Source organism: Electrophorus electricus, chromosome 11 (assembly GCF_041902795.1).
Source record: "Electrophorus electricus isolate QZ-2024a chromosome 11, ASM4190279v1, whole genome shotgun sequence".
NCBI classification, from domain to species: domain Eukaryota; kingdom Metazoa; phylum Chordata; class Actinopteri; order Gymnotiformes; family Gymnotidae; genus Electrophorus; species Electrophorus electricus.
The window spans coordinates 5,955,856-5,980,477 of record NC_137507.1 but is presented as its reverse complement, the minus strand read 5'-3'; the positions used below and the strand labels follow the sequence as shown (position 1 = coordinate 5,980,477).

The 24,622-nt window shown below is 36.9% G+C and overlaps 1 protein-coding gene across 3 annotated transcripts in view; it reads left to right on the top strand.

Moving 5' to 3' along the window:
* The window catches only part of znf407 (zinc finger protein 407), an 84,460-nt gene that overhangs the window by 6,071 nt on the left and 53,767 nt on the right, over positions 1-24,622 (top strand). For all 3 annotated transcript variants that reach the window (XM_035528654.2, XM_081723454.1, XM_081723455.1), the window contains exon 3: positions 3,654-3,768. In XM_035528654.2, coding sequence (XP_035384547.1) covers positions 3,654-3,768 — 115 coding nt within the window. The remainder of the gene's footprint in view (positions 1-3,653; positions 3,769-24,622) is intronic.

The following is a 24,622-nucleotide window of genomic DNA, read 5'->3' as shown; positions in this document are numbered from 1 at the left end:
TGGCCAAAGCCTTGATTGACTACAAACTGATGTGCCCAATACAAGGACTCAGTTGTATCCTAATTATAGTCAATGAGTTTTCATAAATAGATTAAAGCTCCTCCTAAGAGAGAGTTGAGTAATAATTTAAAATGGTCAAAGTAGGCAGTGTCAACACACTTCACATGTGGGCACTCAGGTCAGGGTGGGTAAATGTGTTCTTGCTGTTATCTGATTATTCTCAATTCACTCAGACATACTTTACATTGTAAATGGATCTATGTAGATCAGATTTGTGAATAGTAAATGTGCCGATTTAAAAAAAAAAACAGAGTGCTTTATTTCTCATTCCTGAAGATGGGTATTCATTACTTTAAATTTAATGCAGGATCAACAAATTGAGGTGCCATTCATAGATGCCCCCTCTGTATTCTCTTGTCCACGGATGCTTAACTGTTACCTGCAGTTGTTTTTGGGTGGGGGGATGTTCCCTGGCTATACAATTATTTGTGTGTCTTGAGCTCACTGTGTGAATAGTATAGAGGCTATGCTCACCACATGTGTGCCATTAAGATGTTTGTTTAACATTAGTGGTTGACTGATAGAGGTTTTTGAAGGTCTGATGATGGTAATGATTTTAGAGAGTAGTATAGCTGATTACTGATATAAGGCTGATATTAAATTCTAATTCAAAACAGTACATTTTCAAAAATGCTTGTCACTACAAAGCATGTAAATTTCTACTGATATTGTTCAGAGAAACAAGGTATAAAATATTAAAAAAACCTGTTTGTCTTTCCCTCTGAAATAGTAAAACAAACCAAAAATACATATCAGCATATTGGAAAGTTTGTATTATGAATAGGCTACTATGAAGTACTAGCCTCTCTCTCTCTCGCTCTCTCTCTCTCTCATTGATATATATATATATATATATATAAAGTTCTTTTAATGTAAAAAGTATCTTGCCTGCCAGAGGCCAGGATAAATGTCTACAATAAGTTTCACACCTGTAGATGGAAACTATAGGAAGGCCATGATGGTATTTTAAATATTTATTTTCTTTTGACATGGGTGGTTCACTCAAAATCATATCTGATAGATGTTAGATGTGAAATGGATTTTTCCTAGATGTATTAAACAGTTTTTGTATCAGTATAAGCAGTTTAGGTTTTTTACCAACCAGTGATTTGAGCAGCTAAATTTATCTTGCTGTGTGCACTAATTGATTTGTTAATGTTAATTTCTTCTAAACATTTTTAATGAAAGACAATAAAAACACAAACCCCCATTTTTAGTTGCAATGATCAATATGTTCGCATTGTGGTTCTTGCAAGCTTACTAGTGGTATTTGGTATTGGTATTTTTGCTAGTTATCTCTTTCAGCCATCAGCAACATGAGGTGTGAACATGTTTGGGAAGTAATCCTGACAGTGGATAAATTCAATTGTTCACTAAATTGTAAAGGCAAGAAAAGCAACTAAAACTTCACTGTTATAGAATACTTTTTCTGAAAAGATTCTTGGCAAAGTAATTATGAAGAGCATTTGTTTCTGCCAGCTGAGGCACATGTATAGAGTGTTTGTAATATGTGTTTAGCCATTGAATACAATTCATTGGAGATGAGACCAATTTTATTTGATTTAGCTTTAAAAAGTGATTTGTGTAATGTATAACTGTCTTGTTTCTCTCCTGAAGGTGGCAGCAATACACCATTCAGGCAGTATTCCTTTCAGTATTTTCCACATTATTTTTGTAGTTCATTTAACAAAGATGCTGGAAGTTGTGTTTTTTTGTGGTCAGGTCTATTCTAATTGAAATTGAAATTGATCACTGTACAAGATTGTATTGTCAACTTGGTCTCAAGTTGGTCTCAAGACTTAATTTCAGTGCTCACCAGCAGACGTTCTCATTTTACACTTTTTAAACAAGCATTGAAGAGCAAAAGACTAAATGGCATAATACTGCCATCTAGAGTGAGTGTAAGGAACCACCCCCCAAGTCTATAGAAATCTATTTGAGGAATTTTCTTTTGAGATAATCATCTGAAAGCAATTATCTTGAGGTGATAATTATCACAAAAGAAGTAATGGGCCTATGGCAGGCAGGATAGTTTTTTTAGTAGTCACCCATTTAAAAACTGGTCTTTCATGAGCTATGTAAGATACATGTAAAAAATAAACCATATATACCCATTTTATTTTATTAGACATCAGGGAAAAATGCCTAAATTAAGCATATAAACCATTTTTGAGGAAATGTAAGGCTAGTGGCAATCATAACTATACCTGCTGACTGTAAATTGTGCTTACTTCACACAGTTGTCTGTGTCCTTAATTGGGGTTGTTTTTGGGATATTGACATTCTCTTTGAGTTCACTGACTGTTGCCGGTATCCTAAAAAAGCCACATATAGACAGAATATAAAAGCCAATTATCTTTCAGATGTTAAATAAATCTGTTAATGTTTATATAAAGCTTTATAACTTTTTTCTCAAAACAATGACGCATTGTTTTGGTCAATAAGAAATGTTTTGTTTTTTATAATTACTGAATAATATTTTTCAAAAAGAAAAAGAAAAAAAAGGGGGTGTACAAATTTTGTGCTGTGATAATTTTCATCAAGATAGAGTTTATGTTGCTGGTTGGTTAGGGAAATGAGAAGCATTTTATAACAATTTCCTAAAATCAGCCGGCCTTGGATGTTCTAAATCGAAAGTGATATTTACAATTGGAGTAAATCGACTGAAGAAAAGGTTTATGTAGTAGAGTGACACAGATCCCTTTGTTTTAAAATAAGATGAATTTGCTATGTCTCATCCAAGACAATAGAGTGTCAAATTTCCAAGAAAAGATTACTTAAGCCATTTTAGGGAATTTTCTAGTGTTGTCCACAGCAGTGCCTGTCTCCTGCTTCTGTAGAGTAAGGCTAATTACCACGGACAATCATTTCAATACATTTTCCATTATTTAATTTAGAAAAGAACAAAGACCCATTGACTCAAAATACACTTTTATTGAAAGGCAAAGGCCAAGTGTTGAATTCCATCAATAAACGTGGAAATGTGAAATATTAAAAATTGAATTTTATATTGGTTGAATTAGATGTGTATTGTCACATTTTTAAACTCAAACAGCTGAAACTCTCTGTCTTAAAAAATAGACCTAATACAAAACAAGGCATTATATCCTAAAATAGGTAAAACCCTTATGCCCTTATGAGGCATATTGCTTCTATATTTCTATGTGATGGTCAGGAAAGAGCCTGTATTCATGAGGTGAGTTGTTATTATTGCCAATTAGCCTTAGACAGTACTGTATGTTTAGAAATGACCTGCGTGTAGACTATAGCTGGAGCATATATGAGCATATGGGGCATATTGTTCAAAGCGGATAATGGTACGGTAGTATCATATTTAAAATGGCATCACATTTCTGAATATGAAATATTATAATAGACATTGTTGGTGCTGATATGGTTAAATCACTAAAACTATATACCAATAATATTGGCCGATATTATACATCAATTAGGCTCTAACAAGAAAAAGAAATTATTTTTATTCACCTTAAGTGGTTGTTTCTTAAAATGTCACCAAAAGTTAACCCCATGTTTTCTCTGGTAAATAAGTTAAAGCTAATCTGCTGTTCATTGTTTTGTTTTTTTCCCTAAAGGGTCAAAGCCTTTCAGGTGCAAAATTTGCAACTTTGCTACAGCACAGCTTGGTGATGCTCGTAACCATGTTAAGAGACATCTCGGGATGAGGGAGTACAAGTGTCATATCTGTGGGTGAGTCCTGAATTCTTTCTTGTCTCTGGACTTGTAGTCATGCCAGATTATTTTAATTATGGGATTTAGGGTCAACCTCAGAGATGCTAAAACCCTTCATGCTGAAAACACTTATGGGTTGGCAACCCATAAGTTTGATTGCACTTAATTCATCTTGCAGCTCACGAGAGCTTTCACTCACTCACTCACTCACTCACTCACTCACTCACTCACTCACACACACACACACACACACACACACACACACACACACACACACACACACACACACACACACACACACACACACAGGCACGCACACAGAATTAAGTGATGAGTAGTGTGTTTGACTCCAGACAGAGGAGGATGGGCCCCCCTTTGAGGCTTGGTTCCTCTCAAGGTTTCTTCCTCATGCTCTAGGGAGTTTTTCTTTGCTACTGTCACCCTTGGCTTGCTCACTGGGGGATTTGACCTGGACAGTGTAAAGCTGCTTTGTGACAACAGCTGTTGTGAAAAGGCTATAGATATATAAATTTGACTTGACTTCACTCTGGCCTTCAAGGTGTTGAATGCCCATGACTGAGCGAATTCATCTGCTGCAAATGGCTGTAGAAAAGACTCTCAGTCAAGGCCCTTAATGGCTGAATCCTGAATGGCTTGAATGGCGGAATCCTGAATGGCTTTGACCATATATCCATTCTGTTGCAGGTCTATATAGATCTCAGCTTTGTAACTGGGGGCTGTGTAGTTCATTCTTAAGATATGACATTTTGCGAGCTAGAACACTGTAAATAGGTGTACAGGCTAAGGGCCTCCAAGATTGTGAACCTCTGTTATGCCTTATATTCTGATTCCTGATGGCAATATAGTCATCATGCTGCAAGTTCTCTCCTATTTTGTTCACCTAAGGACAGATATTAATCTTATAGAATTTGAAATTATTGCTCATCTGATGTTAGTATAATGTTACAGTTTTTTGTTCTGATCTCATGTAGCTAATTGCCTCTCCTTTACAAGTGTTTTGATATGTTCTTTGTTGCTTATGACCACAGTAAGACGGTTGAACAGCTGTTTTTGCCAACACAATTTTAGATGCAATAATTTTCAAAGGAATACAACATTTACCTCTTCTAAATTAGTCTTGTTAAATCATATGATGCTAATATTGCTGAAAAACAAAAGATGAACTGTTTTTGCCCAAAGTTGCCCATAAGCAAATATTGTAAGATTATATTTAATGGGGTTGGACTGAGAAATGTTAATTTCTTGTATTTCCCTCAGCTCTCAGTGTTCACAGTGGAGATCAGCCACTTAATGAGACTGTTGTGTTTACGCTCTATCATGCTGTATAAAGGCCCTGCATTCAGCAGTTTCTCCCTCAGATACCCAAATCTTTCTGTCCCTCAAGAGCAGGAACTGGTTCTCCTGTCTCTGGGTAATAAATTATGCATTGGTATCCTAAATGCAGTGAAGAAGTGGTTTAATATCACAGCACAGAGTGTGAGGGTTGTGGACCTGCTCATATACCCCTTTAGATTTATGGATGTAATGTGTATCTGAATTTGCTGACTAAATTAAACTGGAAAAAGTGTCCGAGTTTGTATGAGGGTTTCTTTCGTTTGCCTAAATAGACTAAAAAAGTGAGTAGTGTGATTTATTTTTAGTTAATGTGTACAAAATCAAACTGTAATGTAAGGGAAAATCAAAATGTTGGTAAACAATAAGTAAGGTAACTACCATTCAGATTTATGGATAAAATCTGCTCAATTTTCCTTCAATGCCTGCATTAAAAAAATGTAAAGTATTGATAACACAAGTAAAATATTGTTCTAGCTAGCAGAACAAGTTACAGATTTATTAACATGTTTGCTATTTGGTTCAATTCTATCGGAGGTGTGTTTAATGGACAAAAGATGTGATTGGGTTGAATATTTCAAACTTGGACTTGGACACATGTAAAGTTGCTTTGTGACAACAGCTTTTGTAAAAAGAGCTATATAATTAAATTTAATGAAGAGTATTAATAAAGGTTTTTTTGCCCAGATGGTGATATCAGACATCTTACACAATTCATGGGAATTGCCCTGCCTCTTAAGTGGCCTCAGAAGAAGTTTTATAACCAAAACATTGTCTTTTAATCAAACTGAGATAAACAAACCTTATGGTAAATGACTGAATCAGGGCTTTTAGAGAAGAAACAAGCCTTAAACTTGGGACTGTAGAATTGCATTACTATGTAAATAAAAGCTCAGATTGCTTATAGGTTAAACATTTTTAAATGCTGCAACTGCTATTTTTATTCTCCTAGTTGTCTGAGTATTAAATAATGTGTAGCAGAAATGGGAGTAACAGTGTTGAAGCATGTAGCAGTTTTTCATTTATGAAGCAGTGGCACAGCTGTGCCACTTTATCAAAGCTTTATCAAAAATTATCCCTGTACATTCTGTCTATATAGGCAGTCACCCAGCATGGGGTCTTCTATATTATTATATATATTATACTACACTGTGCTGTGTTACAAGGCTACTACCCTTGTACCCATACCTTCTGAAGCAGTGTAACTATTAACCCAAATACTTAGTTTACTTGTTAGCTGTATACTTGTTAGCTTTATACTAATGCATACCTAATGCTCGACCAACCACTCAATACAAAACTATGATTGCCTGTCTGCTTCATTATAACTGTCCATCAGGATCATTGCGTGCCTACATATTAGCTTATCTGTGCAACCTCAGTAAAGACATGAAAAGTGGGAGGAATGAAAAAGCAGTTTAAACTGTAGTGTAGCCTAATAAATGTTAATACCTAAAGCCAAAACCTTAATGCTAGCAATCCATTATTGTTAAATCTATACAGACCTACAAAATTCTAAATCAAATACAAAGTTTAGCATAGGGTTTTGGCCTTTGTTTTTGAGATGTGCCCTTTGGTTCATTTGAGCTACAGTCTAGTGATGTAGTTCTTCTGAACCAAAAACAACTAATAGAACTTTCACAAGCATCTTTATATCATCCATATTTTACATTCTGTGATATGCATATGTAGGGACCCCAAAAAACTCTTAACCCTCAAGGACTATTGTACCGAACCGTTAAGCTCCCTGAAGAGTGAACAAGACAACAAATAGTGCTTCCCAAGCAGTTTTGAGGTGTTGTATTAAAATCCTTGCAGGATGACAGTGGACAGCTGGGTTTTGACAAAACCTATGCCCTAGTACGAGACAGATTTTTCTGGCCCTATATGAAGCATGAGGTAGAGACCTATTGTCAGACCTGTGATCGCTGCATAAAGAGGAGTACCTTACCTTAATGAGCACTTCCTTTATCCCATCTAAGTGGTTCTGGACCCATGGATCTTGTTTGTATAGATTTTCTTACCATTGAGCCAGATTCCTGCAATATGTGCAATGTCTTGGTGGTAACAGATCACTTTACAAGGTTTCCCACTAAGGATCAGAAAGCAGTGACAGTAGCCAGAACCCTGTGGGAGAAATATTTCATTCATTATGGTCTGCTGTCTGGAATTAATTCAGATCAGAGAAGGAATTTTGGGAGTAAATTAATTCATGACATGTTGACCATGTTGGGTGTGAAGAAGTCCAGAACACCACCATATCATCCACAGGGTGATCCCCAGCCAGAAAAGTTTAATTGTACCCTGCTGAATATGCTGAATGTTCAGCAAAATTCTAAATGGAGAAAACACATAGCTTGCTTGCTACATGCTTATAATTGCACACCCAATGAGACTACTGGCTACTCCTTGTATGATCTTTTATTTGAGTGAGAAGCAAGACTATCCTTTGATGTTTGTTTTGGTGTCTGTACTGATGGTGCATTGCCTGTGTCATATATAAAATACGTGTCAAGGATAAAACGGGAATTAGAAGGGGCCTATCACCTGGCACAGACTGCACCTGCCAAAATGAACCAAAGCAACAAGGAGCGAAATGATCAAAAAGTGCGGTATCGCTGTCTGAGCCCAGGGAACCGAGTTCTCATTTGAAATCTTGGTCTTAAAGGGAAGCAGAAACTTGCTGACCGGCGGGGATCAACTCCTTATGTAGTGGAGAGGAAATTATCTGACCTTCCTGTATATCACCTTAAAACCCATAGTTGGGATGGGGCCTGTGAAAGTAATACACCGTAATCATCTCTTGCTCTTTGGACAGGAAGTTTAAGGTGAAATCCCGAAGTTGACTCTGAGCCAGCAATTCAGCAAGGGCTCTTCGGCAGAGAAATGCTAAGGAAAAGAAAGCAGCCGCTGACCCAAAGGAATATGATTCACGTATGAATCGTTGCATGTGGCCCAGTGTATATCAGATAGTGACACTGAATATGGGTGTTATGCTGAGGACCTTGGCAAGAGTTCTCAGAAAGATGAAGAGGGTCAGGAGGAACCTATATTAGAGTTTAACCACTTACCTGTTGAGAAGGTAGATGACTCCCTACTATATGAAAGCTTTACCCAAAACATGGATTACTTTACCCAAAACATTACTCTTCTGAAAGGGAAACAGATTAGAATCAGGGGGACCATAAGGTAGATAGTCACCTAAATAGGGAGGGTGCCGGGGAAACTGAAAGTCTCAGAAGGTCTGAGAGGCGTAAAAGGCTTGCTGAGCATCTAACCTATGATGGTTTGAGTAAGCCTAGAAGGGAGCCAGTGATAATAACGAACATGTGTGGTGTTGGAGTACCTTCAGGAGACAAGACTTGTTTTCCCTTATATTTTAATAGTCATCATGCATGGTGGTGTAATTCCCAAGCTTTATGTTTGACTTGTTCAGGTTATTGCATTGTCCAGTTGTTGTGAATTTAGCTCAGGATGATGTAATCCTTGTGTGAAATGCAAATGTTTGTTTTTGAGTTTGGTGAGTCCAGCATGGGGACACGCTAAGATTTAGTGAGGGGGGAGTGTAGGGACCCTTAAAAAAGGGTTGGGACACCCCATATTGTTTATTTTTATTTCTTTTTTACTTATTGTTTTACTGAGTATTAAATACTCGACTTCCCAGCATCCTTTCAAGTTTTGTGCCGGTTTTCAGTAAGTTATTATTTTCTTAAGTGTTCAGTATTTATTTCTTTAGAGTCTTTAGAGTAACGTCCTTCAATTAGACATGCTGATGTATTTTAAGATTTGATTTGTGCTTGTGTACTGCTGTGTTCAAACAGAAACAGGACTAATGTAAGTACTAACAGAATTTCAGTTTGTTACTGAACAAGGTTTATAGCTTGGACGAAGAAACTGTACATCTTATTTTTTGTGTTTTTATCCAGTATCACAATCCTTAAGAGGGAGCTGTAAATCAGAGAGCAAGATGTGTTGGACCAGTAAATATCTTGTCTGCTCCCTTTTTGGGTCTATTGTTATAGCAGTCCTGCAGGGAGTTCATATTGAAGTTAATGATTCTGACTGACCAGATTATGTGCTGCCGTTTCCTTTCTTGTGGTTAAGTCTGTCAGTTAGGACTGACTCTGTAATGGTAGAGTAGACCTGCACCATTTCCACCTGTGGTTTGTTTAAAAGTTTCAGCTGCTGTACATTGTCTGCTGATGCATCCTGTTGATGATGAGTCAGTGTTGGTATTCCCATCTGAGATCCCAGAAAAATATAGTTTCAGGTCATTTTAATATGTTGTTTGTATTAACTGCTTCCATTATTAATCAGTGTAAAACCATCATGGTTTCCAAACTGAGTATTTTAGAAGCTATGATAAAACTACTTGACCTCAGCTCCACAGGGCCCTGACCAAAAAATCTGGTTTTGACTGGTTTTGATTTGTATAAGGACAAATGACTCATACAGTGATGCAGCTTTATATCTACATAAATAGCTTCTTAAATATAGTATGCCCATTTTAATTCTTCTTTTCACTTGCTTACTTTGCAGGGCTGTCTCTATCCCTGAAAAACATTTTTTTTGCAGTTATTGTTCACTATGAAGGGCCAAAATAGCATAAAGATTTCAATGATTATGGTTTTTAGCACTGCATTCAAAAAGCACTAATACTCACTAAAATAATACTTACTGTGTTGATTTAAATCAGTTCTCACAAATATGAACACTATTACTATTTATTTTTTAAATTAAAACTGTAAACATAAAATGCAGCACAAGAATAATGTATACAGCAACAAATGTGCCTGCATTGGTCTAGTGCATGCAGGGAGACTGTGGGGTATAAAAATGGAGGTCTTAGGTGCCAGTACTTTACTGTCCAATTAGTGTCCCCACTGTCCAATCAGTGAGCTGTGCTTTCCCTGCCTAACGTACAGTTTTCTGTCTGTCAGGAAATTAGTGATCTACTGAAAAATGGTGTCAGGCATGGCCAGGTGGAAGATTTTGTTTTGTTTCAGTTGTTGAGTTATATTATATTAAGTGTAGAGTCTGGGACAGGTGATTCTCTGATCTTTTGTATAGTATGCCTCTTGTTCACAATTTTTACAGTGATTTGTGGCTATAGACTGTGCTGAAACTCATGGAGCCAAGCTGACTATGATCTGTCATTTATATATAACTTAAAATCACAGTGTTGTTAACATTATTCCATCCTCTGTCAGTTAGTGTAACATTTGAGTGCTTTTCAGATCCAATAAAAAGCTGTTAAGTCCATGTATGTTTGCATTAATAAACTCAGACTTGTTAGGTTAGGAATCTTCTGGGGCTTCAAGCTACATAGAAGGTATAGATTAGATTCAGGGATTTGGAGGTAGGGATGTGGATTTGAAGATAGTGATGTGGACTTACAGGTAGTAGTGTAGATTTCCGTAGGTGACAGCACAGTGTTTCTTAACTAAGTCCTTGGGGCTCACAAGATGATCTATATTTTTTGCTCTAGCCTAGCTCCCAGAATGTTTGTACCAAATATTCAGTATGTTTGCCCTGGTTTAACTGTGCTGGAAGCTGCAAAAGAGCAAAAATGTCTCATGGTTTCTGAGGAATGGGTTGAGATATTGAGGACTGGCACTACTCAGAACTGTGTAACTTGCCATGGTGTTGAAGGCAACACGTCCTGTACTCTCTACCCAACAGCCTCATGTCCACTGCAGATCAACTCACCCTCTCTTGTGTAGCTGTTACAACGTCTGCTCAGCTACAGATAAGAGTCCAATAAGAGTTAAGGTTTTAGGGTTATACAGTGAAGGCTAGTTCTCTAAGGTTACCCTTACTTTAGTTATAAAATTTAAGGTTGGGGCCCGATTTCTATAGTTTTAGGATTAGAATTTTTAATTTAGGGTTGGGTGTAAAGTCAGTTCCAGCTCTATTGGGTAGTAGTCCACCGTCACCTGAGCAGCCTTCCTTAGACCAGGAGATAATGGCTATATTTGTAAACTGTACTGACTGAATTTTATGTTTAGTATTGCTGTCTGTTCTGCATGATGTGATATAGTTGGCCAAGGTTTATTTGTATCTCTGCAGCCTAGTGTGCATTAGTGATATCACACTGGTACGGTAGCGTATGGTACATTGTGTAGTAGGTGATCAGCTATTTTTTGGGTGAAATGATGCTGAGTAGTCTGTTTCCCAGCATATTTTTCATAGTGTACAATAGATGTCACTATTTCATTGGCTGTTGGTCCATAGTGCCAATTGTGAAAAGTAGAGATCACAAACTGCATGTACCACTCTCATTACCTTAAAAGGACAAACATCTCTTCTTCCTCTTTTTTTAGCCTGTCGTCCATGTCATAGGGCGTAGACCATGCACAAAATCTCTGCAGGCCTCCTAGTCCAGCACCATTCTCTCATTTTACTTCCAGGTTTTTCCCTTCTTTCTTAAATCTGCCTCTGTTTCTCTCCTCCAGGTTTGTTTTGGCCAACCTCTCTTTCTTTTTCCCTGGGGGTTTCAGGAGAGGACCTGTCATGTAATATTAGTTGCCGGTTTGAGCAGTGTGTGCCCAATCCATCTCCAGTGTCTCTGTGAAATCTCTTCATGGACTGGCCGCTGGCATGTCTTTATCCTCAAATCCTGGTTACTGATCGTTTTGGGCCAGAAAATTCGAAGGATTCTCCTGAGGAAAGTGTTGTTGAAAGCCTGGATTTTGTTTACAATAGGTACAGTGTTTCTCCAGGTTTCAGAACCATAAAACAACACAGGTTTGACTAAAGTGTTAAAGATTTGGACAAACATATGTTAAATGTTTGTCTCCCTTCTTTACTTGTAGTTCATGATCTTTACTTTTCACAAATGTAAGATATTGCCTTTGAAAGGAGACAGTTGCTTTACATTGTTACATTGTGCTTAAATTAAAATGAATGGCAGTACTAAGAGCAAATATTTCAAACTGTTATACCTTTATAATGGTAGACATGTTCTTAGTTTTTATGTTAAACCAAGATATGAATATAACAGCATGACAAGGTGATCTAATTCTGTTTAAACTTGATTATATTGTGTCATTTTGCTACAACATAAAACAGAGTTAAAAACTAATATATTTTAGACTAAAGCAGTCACACAAACACACACACACACACACACACACACACACACACGCGGACACACATACACACACACATACACATACACAAACTGAAGTACCCTACAAGAACAGCCAGCTGAAAATGGCCCTATGCCAAGAAGGTATTCAGAGCATTGATATTATTGATATTGAAAAATTGTAAAGAACCATATTTTAGTTGAATGAGTCTGAATGATAAAAAAAAATCAATCAAAAAGTTGGTCATTTTGTAATGAAAATATAAAAATATAAATATACTGTAAGTGTAAAGAATATATAATAAAAAAAAGTGTTTAAAAATTATATATAAATAAATAAGAGACACCTCAGTGGGTTAGTAAATAAAAGATTCCACTGGTAGATTACTGTTCCAGTCTGAAGCTATGCCTCACTCTTTCTCCTGGTTCTGTGCACTTGTTCTCCTAAATTATGACAGTATTTATAGCCATTTTCTCCTTCATTTAGCCTGAGTAGAATATGTGCTTATATGTGTGGCATTGTTATCTCTGGAGGTGGGCCATTACCTCTCCAGTTAAATGTGAGATCAGAGTGCATTAGGATGGGTAAAGGCAAGCAAAGAGATATAATGTGACGGGGGGTGGAGAATCGGGGGAATCGGGGATCGGTTGGGTGTTTATAACTTGGCAGAATTCACAAAATTGAGAGATTTGCCAATATGAGAGTTTGTGAAATTACAGGGCAGGCAGTTTTTTTTTCTGTTATAAACACACATTTCAGTGTAGAAGGGTCAGACGTTCTCTAAAGCCTAGAATGTTGAAAAGCAGAGTGAAGTGTATGTATACTAGCACACACAGGCACTCACAAGACTCACCTTCTCTTTGATGGCAATGTAATATCAGGAAGAGAAGCAACAGAATGGAGGATCTGACCATGCCACCAGCTATTATACCCTCAGGCACAATTTCTGAGGCAGCAAAAGATTCATATTAGAGACTTCACAAGTCAAAATGAGTTACCATCCATCCCTTATAATGTGGTATCTTCCCATATTGAAAAATAAAATGCCATTAAATCAATATGGGACATGATTAGTATCGTATTTTCATACACGTTTCGTACATAGCCTACTATACATTTCATATGTAGCCTACTCTAGGTCATCACGGCCATGAGTAGTTGGGGGTGGGGGTGGTAGGTTTATATGTCGTATGAACGTATTAAACTAAAGGTGACTCCAAAAGGAACTGCTACTGTACCACATGTCCTGCTGCATGTGGGATTCTCAACATGTCATAAGTATTTATGAGCAAGATATATACGCGTACATGATATGAATCTTTTATAAAGAGATTTATATTAAGTATTACCAATATTCATGTAGCATAGTGCTGTTTTGCATGTCTCATCTTTCTGTTTCTGTGAACTGTGGGCATTTATAAATTTAGAATAGGCCTTAAGGATAAAAGCTACTGTAAATGTGCTTAAGAGCAAGGTTTTGCATGCATAAACATTCTGTAGTGTGTATATGGAGATGGTAAGTGTGTTAAGATGTGTATAGTATGCATTTGGAGGTGGTGAAAATGTTTACATATTTACAATGTGTATTTGGAGATGGTGTGATTTGCAGTAACTTTCCGGGTAAACAGGGTGAGTCCCACTTGGATTATTTTTCAAAACAAATTATCTAGCTGCTTGTGAAAAACACACTATATCCCCTTTTATTATAAAAACTTTTTTGCTAGGAAAAAACAAAAAAACAAAAAGTCTAAAACTGACCAGTGATGAATGCATAGCATGGCAGATGGCAACTATAGTCTGCAATTGTACCTATAAAATTAAAGATAGGTGTACTTAATAAAGTGGCCTATGAGTGTACTCAAGTACACTCAATTTTATTTAGAAAGCACATGTAAAACACCAGATGTGAAACTAATTTAACCAAATAAAATACTAAAATAACCTCCAATAACTAATAGAAAAAAGGACAGCATACTGCATCGAAATGTAGCTAGTACAGAATAAGAACAGTTTTAAATTATCCTCTATACCTAATGCATAAATCATGTTTTTTTAAGCGTAAATTTGAGGAGCAGTGTGTTTGTTTACCAACACATAAAACATTACTGATGCATTAGGGCTCTCGCTGTAATCCAGTGCTACTAATCTAATATGCAGTTTACTTATGCATATTATTCAAAGGAATATGTTAGTTATTAGAGTGATGGGAGTTGAGAATGCTGGGCTGGGCTTGGCTTTACGGTTGTCGCATACTTTGTTTTAAAGTTGCGTCCTGCTGTTCGTTAAATGATAATAGACATTAACCACAACTAACAAACTGCATAAGTCTCGTTATAAAAAGTCAGTAACTAACCTAATAGCTAATCATATCATTTGCATATAGCTGAATTTAAAGGAGGTGTTTGTGTGTATGTACATATTTGGAGGTTCTGTTTTAATATATCTGATATGGTCAAAATTTTGGATATTGATTTGACAGTTTTTCATTCTGATTGTGATTATTGATTTAGGGAAATGGATATTAAAATGGATGTTTTTTACTAGGGTCATTTTTGGTTTTGTTACTATATTACTATAAATAATTTAACATAATTGGTTCTAGAATACATATTCCCCACAGGTGAAGCATTTATTTGCCTTATCTTTTGTTGCAGGTAGAATCAACTGGAATTTAGTGGAATTATTTGTTTTTGATGCAGTCACACAGTTTTTGATTTTTGCATGCGCTGCCATACTGATTCATTTAACTACAAAAAATAAATAAGTCAAAATTAATCTGAAGAAAATCAAAAGTTCCTGTTTCAGCAAAAGAAAACAGGGAGAAAAAAAAAAAAAAAGAAAATAGGAAAAGCCAACCTGGCGAAGAGCAGGTTGGCAGCTAAGGTGATGTGCAGGCCAAGGAGCTGGTTGGAATTTAATAAAAGCTGAGAAAATCTAAAAGCTGAAAGCTAAAAGACTTTTTTTAAAAAAACAAATTAAGTGCATTTTATTAGTTTCATTTCAAGCATGTAAATACTATATTTACATAATTTGAAAGAATTTGCTCATGTTTTAGGATCAGCTCAGGTTTGTAAGACGCTAGATATTTATGCAATTGAAGAGAAATCTTCGTAATTCTTAGAGCATTGGCAGTTTTTTCTTACTTTATCCTAATAATATTCATTCAGTTTTTATGTATTTTGGCTTGTTTCTAATGGAGCATTTTTTTTGCAGTGTAGAATACAGATGGATTTGTTTGTGTACTAACAAGGAAGTACACAGGCATGAGAGGCTGTTGCTGTAAAAAAGGGCAACGTGTTAATCATTTCCACAACTTCAAAAGAATCACCCGGAGCCTTTACACACCAACAAAACCAAATTTGGATGCTACAGTATCACATGACAGGCATAGGGAACTGCTCTGTCTCACTGTTTTTTTCTTAATAATTTTTTTTCCCATAGCTCTGTACCATCCCATCTCTGTCTCTCATGGAGGCTTTCTATTAAAAAGTAATAAAAAATTGAATTATATGGCAGTTTAATGATCTAACTTTATCAATTATAGGTTACTTGTATTTATGCAGCCACAACAGCAAAGATAAAACTTTTTTTTTTCCTCTATAGGGGCAGCTCAGCCAAAGGGGGAAAATGGGCTTTAATAGATCTGTACTAGTAATCTCTTTCTGATTGTTACTCTGTGCTTTTGAGGGAAGGAGATGAGTATGAAATAAATTCTGCTTCATTATGTTATATATTATCACCTCTAGCAATCTGGAGAATGTTAACAGAAGTGGTGAGTGGACCAATGTGATATTTCCCCCCTCCCACGACGATGATCTCAGTCTGTCTCCAGTGCAGAGTATGCCTATGCCATTGGTTCTGATTGAGTAGCATTAGCTTGTTCTGGAGAACATATATGTGCTGTTTGCAAGTTTGTATTTAATTTATCTATATATTTTAAATGCAATTTAATACCGTTTAAATTGTGTGTATTAGATTGCAAGTTAAACTGGGTGATTAAATTTTCCTCCATCCCATATTTCCTAAAATACTCTTTTACAGAATATGATGAGAGATAGGTGTAGGAGAAGGTGCCTCTTTGCAAACTGAACTGTCTTTGCTCTGTGTGTAATTGGTATTGATGACGAGGCACATTGCATCTTGGTGTTAAAACCACAGTAGTGATACTGGTGGTAATTATTTATCAGAATTCTTAGACTTGGTGCCTGGACTTGGTGCCTTCCATTTACTGGACGTCTGTAATGCTTTGCTGCATTTTAGTTCTCCTCTGGCCATCTCAACAGCAATATATTTAACACAAGAGTGTGTGTGTGTGTGTGTGTGTGTGTGTGTGTGTGTGTGTGTGTGTGAGAGAGAGAGAGGGAGAGAGCGAGAGAGATGTAGTTTGAAGTGAGTGTATGAATATTGAATTCCAATATTGGGTAGATAAATTAGCTTCATTGTACTGGTGCAAAACTAAAAAGCCAACATTAGTTATTTCTTGGTTGATTGACTACCTTTGGGAAAGTTGAAAATAGTTTAAATATACACTGCCTGGCTAAAAAAAGGTCACCACCTGGATTTAACTAAGCAAATAGCTAAGAGCCTCCCATTGGATAAGTACTGAATGGGTGATTGTTTCAGCTGGCAACAAGTTATTTAACTCTAACTGATGCAGTGAGTAGCTTCTCATTTGTTAAAGAACCATGTCGAAAGACACATCCTGTGGTCGTGGAAAAGTTGTTAATCTGTTTCAGAAGGGTCAAATTATTGGCGTGCATCAAGCAGAGGAAAGTAAAAAAAAAAAGAAAATAAAAAAGTAGTTGCTGAAACTACTAAAATCTGGTTAAGAACTGTCCAACACATTATTAAAAAGTGGAAGGACAGTGGGGAAACATCTTCGAGGAAGGAATGTGGTCGTAAAAAAATCTTGAATGATCGTGATTGGCGATCACTTAAACGTGTGGTGAAATCAAATCGTAGAAAAACAACAGTAGAACTCAGGGATATGTTTAATAGTGAAAGTAAGAGCATTTCCACACGCACAATGTGAAGGGAACTCAAGGGATTGGGACTAAACAGCTGTGTAGCCTTAAGAAAACCACTTGTCAGTAAGGTGGTTGGTCAGGTCTAGGTTCAGCAATGTTGTATGCCCAAAGAATGAGATCAGGTGACTACCTGAATATATTGAGCGACCAGGTTATTCAATCAATGCATTTTTTTCTTCCCTGTTGCCACGGGCATATTCCAAGATGACAATGCCAGGATTCATCGGGCTCAAATTGTGAAAGAGTTGTTCAGGGAGCAGGAGACATCATTTTCACACATGGATTGGCCACCACAGAGTCCAGACGTGAACCCCATTGAGAATCTTTGGGATGTTCTGGAAAAGACTTTGTGCAGTGGTCCAAATCTCCCATCATCAATACAAGATCTTGGGGGGAAAATTAATGCTCTGGACAGAAATAAATGTTGTGACATTGCAGAAGCTTGTGGAAACTATGCCACAGCAAATACGTGCCGTAATCAAAGCTAAAGGCGGTCCAACGAAATATTAGTGTGTGTGACCTTTTTTTTGGCCAGGCTGTGTTTGTGTGTGTGTGTGTGTGTGTGTGTGTGTGTGTGTGTGTGTGTGTGTGTGTGTGTGTGTGTGTGTGTATATATTTGCAGAACTAACCTTTTAAGGCAAAGCTCACATCCTGCGAAGTGCCCAGCTTTTCATAATGCTGTACTTTGCACAATATGTTTTCAAATGCTGCTCTAGGTCTGATCTTATCTAAAAGTCGGCACATAGACACCATGACTATTGGCAGTAGTTAGCATTTTGTTTTATTTTTGCTACAGGAGATGGCTTGAATTGATGGTGTGATGATAGGATTACCAGTATGGAGGGTACCTGTTGGTATGGTGGTGGGTGTTTGTGTGTGATTGTGTGGGTGTACACTCAGTTGTCAGTTCCGTCAGTCAAGAAGGATGAATGCTGCTAGCTGTAATGGATTCCACCATGTTGGCAGCTTGCTGAAGGAAAATCGATGTGTTGTCATCAGTGTTGAGTGGTTGGGCAGGAAGACAGGAAGTGAGCTGGGCTGAGTGGTGATGTCTTTCTCAGGCTAGTTACATATAAGACTCCAGGGTTTGTTCACCATAATAGACCTCTGACCAGCCCTCAGATATATTTTTTTTCTTGCACAGCCAGATGCAAACACATACACACACACACATACGAACACTCACACATACTATGTTTTCTTGTTGACCACTTTTATTTTACTACTGAAAGTTTTTGTGTTTTTGTTTTTACTGATCATACGATCTGACAAAAGACAAGTAATTGATGAAGATGAAAAAATAAAATCTGAAACAATGATAAGAAAAAAGCGAACTAAAGATTTTCTGGATGGAGTCTAATATCTGGTTGTTGTTTTTTAAAATTAATGTATATCTTGTGAGGAGCATGCTTTGTTACCTGTGCCTGCTATAGTGATTAATGTGATTTGCATACCTTTTGTTTGGCAAAAATGTTTCAATGTGATTGGGAAGCAAAGATATTCATAAGGGGAAAGAGAAAGAAGAGGGATATTCAGGGGGGAAATTTGGGTAAATGTACGTTAATGGCAAATGAAATGGATTGATATGATTCAGCAGCCTGTGTTACAGACCTTGATGCACTACATCCACACACATACGTGGACATTATGAAACAGTAGTCACCAGCCTTTTTTTTTTTTTTTGAATCTACAAGCGTAAGTGCTACTCACGCTCTCTCTCTGTCTCTCACACAATAATGTGTGTATGTATATATGTGTGTGTGTGTGTGTGTGTGTGTGTGTGTGTGTGTGTGTGTGTGTGTGTATAAAAACATATTCATAGCCTCCAATTAGGCTACGTAAAATGTACATTTGGTACAATTGCAACTCCAAGTGACAATTTTCTTATGTCATGGCTGATTTCATCTTTGTTTTTAAAATCTATGAATAAATAAGCTGTCAGCAGTGACTGCCATAGCCTCTTCTCCATTTGTATTTTTGCAGGGGCTGCAGCTCAGGTAAAACTGCAGCAATCATATTATTCATATTAATATTATTTTATTAATTAGTGGTTGACATCCACTGTTGTAAGATTATTTTTGGATTGACTGCATACATTCATTTCTGAAGTACATACATAGTTCTGAAGTAGCAACGGGCTGATCCACATTTTTGCAGTTCTGATCTGGTTCTGATACACAACTGCCAATACCGACACAGATTCCAATACAAAAACCTTTACTTTTTATTATCATTATTATTGTTGGTATTGTGTTTAAGGTTACATCATGACGTTGAAATAGACCACATAGCACTTCTTATTAAAATAGCAAAAAATATACACAAATGAATTAACTGCATTCCAAAGGAATTTATTTACTTTACATTTCACATACAGCTGTTGCTGCTACATATTTGTAACATTTTCATTCAACAAAAATATTTGAAATGCAAAACTGAAATAAACATCTTAAATATCAAATATTAAATATTAATTAACCATAAATTAGTATGTTAAACACAACAGTAATCTTGGCTGTATCATCTAAATAGGTCAAGTAATAGAACAATTCATAGCAGCAACAATTGTGTATGGCTTTAAAATTAAATCTTTAAAATAAAGAGCAAAACTGCATAAAAAATAAACATCTTCACTACCAAAATGCAATCAAGTCAGTAAAAACCAACTATGCTGGAAGTTTGTTGTGTTTCTGGAAAGCATCAGCGAGAGTCTGTTACCTGGTGGTGTCTTCCTGTCCGATAGCTAGCATGAACTCTTTCACATAAAACCTCTGCAGGTGCTTGATTCAATTGGTTGTACTGTACGACTCAACTGTACATCCACCCCTCAGCATGCAGGCTTTACACACCTTTCAAGTAGCTGTCTTGCTTTTCTCCATTTCTGGACTAAAATATCTCCAAACAAATGATATTTTAGTCAAACCAACAGCTAATGTTATACGCACACTCAGACTGATGTTGCTGCTGGTTCATGGCAAAATATGGAATGGAATAAGGTTTGATGACATGTATCATGTTGCGATATGTTATGTTATGGCTGGTTCATAGTTCAGAGCAAACTACAGACTGGAATCTGGATCAGTAAGAGGTTCAGCCCTGTCTGTCTGATGTTCGATGAGTGAATGATGTCAGTATTGGACCCGATACCAATCCAATAGGATCGGATTGGACCCATTATGCAGTGGCTGGGTGCAAAATTCAGCAAACTGTGAGAGCAGTCATTCACAAAGGTGAGGTGATTTTTTTTAATCCAAATAAAATAATACATTTTTAAAAACATTAAGTAATGTGTTTATTTATTTTGTTAGGCAATTACATTATTAATAAAAAATATTTACAGTTCTTGATGCAGCAGCACCTAAAAAGGAGCTATTTTCCAGAATCACCCACAGAAAAACAGTTGGATCCTTGCAAGATGGCATAAATATTAAACAGAAGGTCTATGAAGTTGACTTGGACAAAATCTAGTGTATAACCTAATTTGGTAATCTAGGTTATAATTTAATCTGTTATAACGTAGTAATCTATAGGTTATTTAAGAGGGGAACCGTATTTTGGGCAATTTAGCATGAACACCACATGCATCATACAGAATGTTGAACTGGGAAAGTGAAATGTGCTGGTAGCACAGTTTACATTGCTTTGTAGGCAAGGCATGGGGTTTTAAATATAATTTGGGCATCTACAAGAAGCCACTGGTGAGAATGCAGCTGAACTTTGAAGGAGTCATGCAACTGCATTCTGGATCATCTGCAAGGCTTTAGTTTTTCTGTGAAGAATGACTTGTAGTAGTCTAGTTTTGAGGTGATGGGGGCTGGACAATCAAATGGCTTTTCTAAAAGCCATCTTGATGTTATACAAGGAAAACTTGAATATCTGATTCTTGCTAGTAATATGGACAAAGGAAGATAAATGGTTGTCTGGTGCCACACAGATGCTTCTTGCACTTTTAGATGGTGTGATTAGAGAATTCTCAAAGGAGATTGCCAGATCAGCTTTGTCTTGCTGAGATTCAGTTTTAGATGATGGGCAGCCATTTATAATAAGATATCAGAAAGGCTGTTATCCAAGGCAAGATGTTGGTATCTTAGTAATACCCTTTGCATAGCCTTTTTCATATTTATCAAGTGTACCAGTATTTATTGCATTTCTGAAATGTTATTTCTGATTGCAATAAATCAGCAATAGATACTGATGAAGCAAATGTAACCTTTAAAATTTGTACTACTAAGTATATGTTGAACCCTATAGCCTGCACCATGGTTCATCAAAAAATTCCAGTTATGATGCTTCCAGATGCTTTAGTGTTTTTGGTTTTGTATCGCTCGATCTGTGTTGTACTGCTGTATGACATGAGAGTAGGATGCAAACTGTGTGTTAGATCAGGAAAAAGCTCAGAAACTGGAACCTACTGTTCACAACACATTACACATCTATCTTACTGCTGTGATGTGATTTTCAGCTGGTTCTTTAATTAGCGTATTTATTAGCCTATAAATAACCTTTGATGAAAACTCTATCTATCTCTTTGTCACTGGTAAGTTTCTGGCCACAGGACCATGTGTGAGTATGTGTTATCTGAATATTATTTCAAAGCTATATTGAACTGTACAAAGTCTACATGCATTCTACAAGCTATTGTATTTTTATATAGTAGGTGATGGTTGTATGCTAGGCAGGCAAGAAAAATATATAGAGAAGCAAAAATGATTTTTTTTCAAGCATTTAGTTGATTGATTAAAAAGGAGTATGTAAACTATGTCAGTCGGTATCCAGTAAAAGTGTGGTACTAGTGTGCTTTGAGTTAGGCCTTAATGCTCCTAGTGGTCACATTTTTCAAAGGAGGATAATAGAAAATATAAAGATAGGGCCATGAAAAATGAGGTGACTGGGAGTTGGATGGAAAAAAGAAAAAAGCAGGGCATGCCCAGACACTCCCATGGTAGGATGTAGTCAAGACCCAGTGCACATATTTACAGCTAGAACCATTTTCATGTCCGTAAGTGTCCAGTAAGGTAGATGTGGTTTATGTTTGTTTGTTAGAGCGGTGGTGACCTAGTGGTTGGGGTGCTTGACTTGTGAATGGGAGGTTGCTGGTTCAAACCCCGCCACTGCTGGGTTGCCACTGTTGGACCCCTGAGGAAGGCCCTTAACCCTCAGTTGCTCCTGTCTAGGTTTTGGCTGCCTGGCAGTATCCTAACCCACACCCGTCGCTGATGTTGATGGCTTGGCAGTCAGCAGTGGTATTCTGTACCGCTCTTCTATTGTGTATGATAGTTTGTTTTTTTCTTTTTTTTTTTGTATCTTTAATTATTTTTTTAAAAAGATACAATAACAAGACACCAAAGCTCCTCTTTCTTACACTGTTGTTTGTGAAATGCATGCCAATTCTGACATTTTCTGAAAATGTAGTTTTCAGTTTAATGGGACTCTCAGTGGTCATGTCAAATGATTGTGCTGGGTCCATAATGTGGTTTTCTACTGCAAGTGAAAGCACCAGGGTGATGGGCCTATATGTATAAATCCAAAATCATAAGGAGCAATTTACTGGTAAAACAAAGGCAAAAGTTTGGTTACTGCAGACCCTGCCCTGTGTAGGAAACTCCATTCACACTGATGTGAGGCTGGAAGGAGGAGCATGGCACAATAGGAGAGCCAGAAAACACTACATAGACCCATTTACATGTTACATTTTTTGTTGAGTGTAGTTTACAGTTTGAGCTCCTACTGAGTGTCATCAGTACTGTAAAAGTGAAACGTGACAATTAAGGTTTGTTTACCTTTATGCTGAATACTGAAGTACAGCTGTCTCTCCAGAAGTTGCTCATCTTTTTTTTTCTCTCTATTGTGCAATGAACTTAGTCTCCTCCTCTTTGTTTACAATCACTTTATTTTCATTTTGACAGATCTGTCATGGCATTCAACCAGAGCTACACCTATTACTTCTCAGCAATTATACATTTTCCTGTAACTGTTTTGCTTGATTTCTATTCCTTCAACAAATGAAATGAAAGAAACACACTTTACAGTGAGTAGAGCATTTTCAGCTGTAGCAGCATCGACAGGTCAGAGAGAATGAAGTGTTGCCAATTACTGCTTCCCTGGAGCTAGGCCAGGTGTGCTGCTGTGTGGAGGCTGAAGAACTGATTTACATTGTGTCCAGGCTGTAGCACAAGCAAGCCCACACTATGCATATTGCTCATTGTTTGTGACAGTTGGGAGCTCAGTGATCATCAGGTTTTTGCATCTCTGTAACAGAACTCAAGGTCACACACACAGACACACACACACACACACACATCTGTCTGCATGAGAGCAGACCGTGTCTGCCTCCTTCATGATGCTGTACAAATGCTCCTGCTGGTAGGATGTTATTTGTGTAAATAAACATTGCACATGCACACACTCTCACACATACACCACCACCTTGTATGATGGAGTGAATCAACAGACAGCCACATTGGACAATTTGATTTTATGCTTGTTTTCTCCCATAGTGGTTTATCCTTGTTTTATGTTTTAACCTTTATGGTTGGGTCTGAATTTGATATGAGCAGCCAAAGGTAATTTTGTGTGATTCAGAGATTGAAAGGATTCAGTGGTGAAAATCTGGTGACATAAATGTTTGCCATGTTTTATTGTCATTATGTGTACTTTATGCACACTCATTATGTACACTGGAGCCCAGTGTTTGGTCAAATTTCTTTAGATGAGAATAATATTTCTTTGACTTTTGTGGCCTGTATGGCCTTTCATTTTTTGGTATCTGAGTCATTCCATTGTTTTCATCATGTAGCTTACTGGGTATTGTACCCATGTCTGGATATTCTAAAGGAACTATTACATTTGAGGCACTGTTTGTGAATTCAGTTTTTGTCACAACAATTTGATGATTCAGTTCTACAATTCCCAAAATATTGTGTGTGTGTGTGAGAGATTAGGGCTACAACAACTAATTGATAATGCTGATAACAAAAAGAGTCACCTGCAGAAGATTTCAGAGGACCCAAGAGAAGTTTTCCAAAGTAAAGAAACATTTTACACTGAGGTCTTCTAAGAATACACAGGTGCACAACAGCATGACCACTTGAAGAAAAAGTACCTTGTAAAAGGAATAATTTATTCATCTTCTGTTACAAAACTGTTATAAAGTCCAAATAAAGGTGTGAAGTTCTGAGGTTTATTACCTTTTAACCCTTTGACAATTACTGCTTAATGGTGAGAACCAAATGTCTCCAATAGGAATTCTGTGATAAATATTAAGATTTTCAAAAATGCCCAGTTTTAAATGAAGAACGCATCTAAGAACATCACTTAATTAAAATTTTGTCAGTGTTATTGCTTGTGACATTCATTCTTTAATTCTGTAATAGGTGTTCCCAGTAGAAAAATATGAAAAGT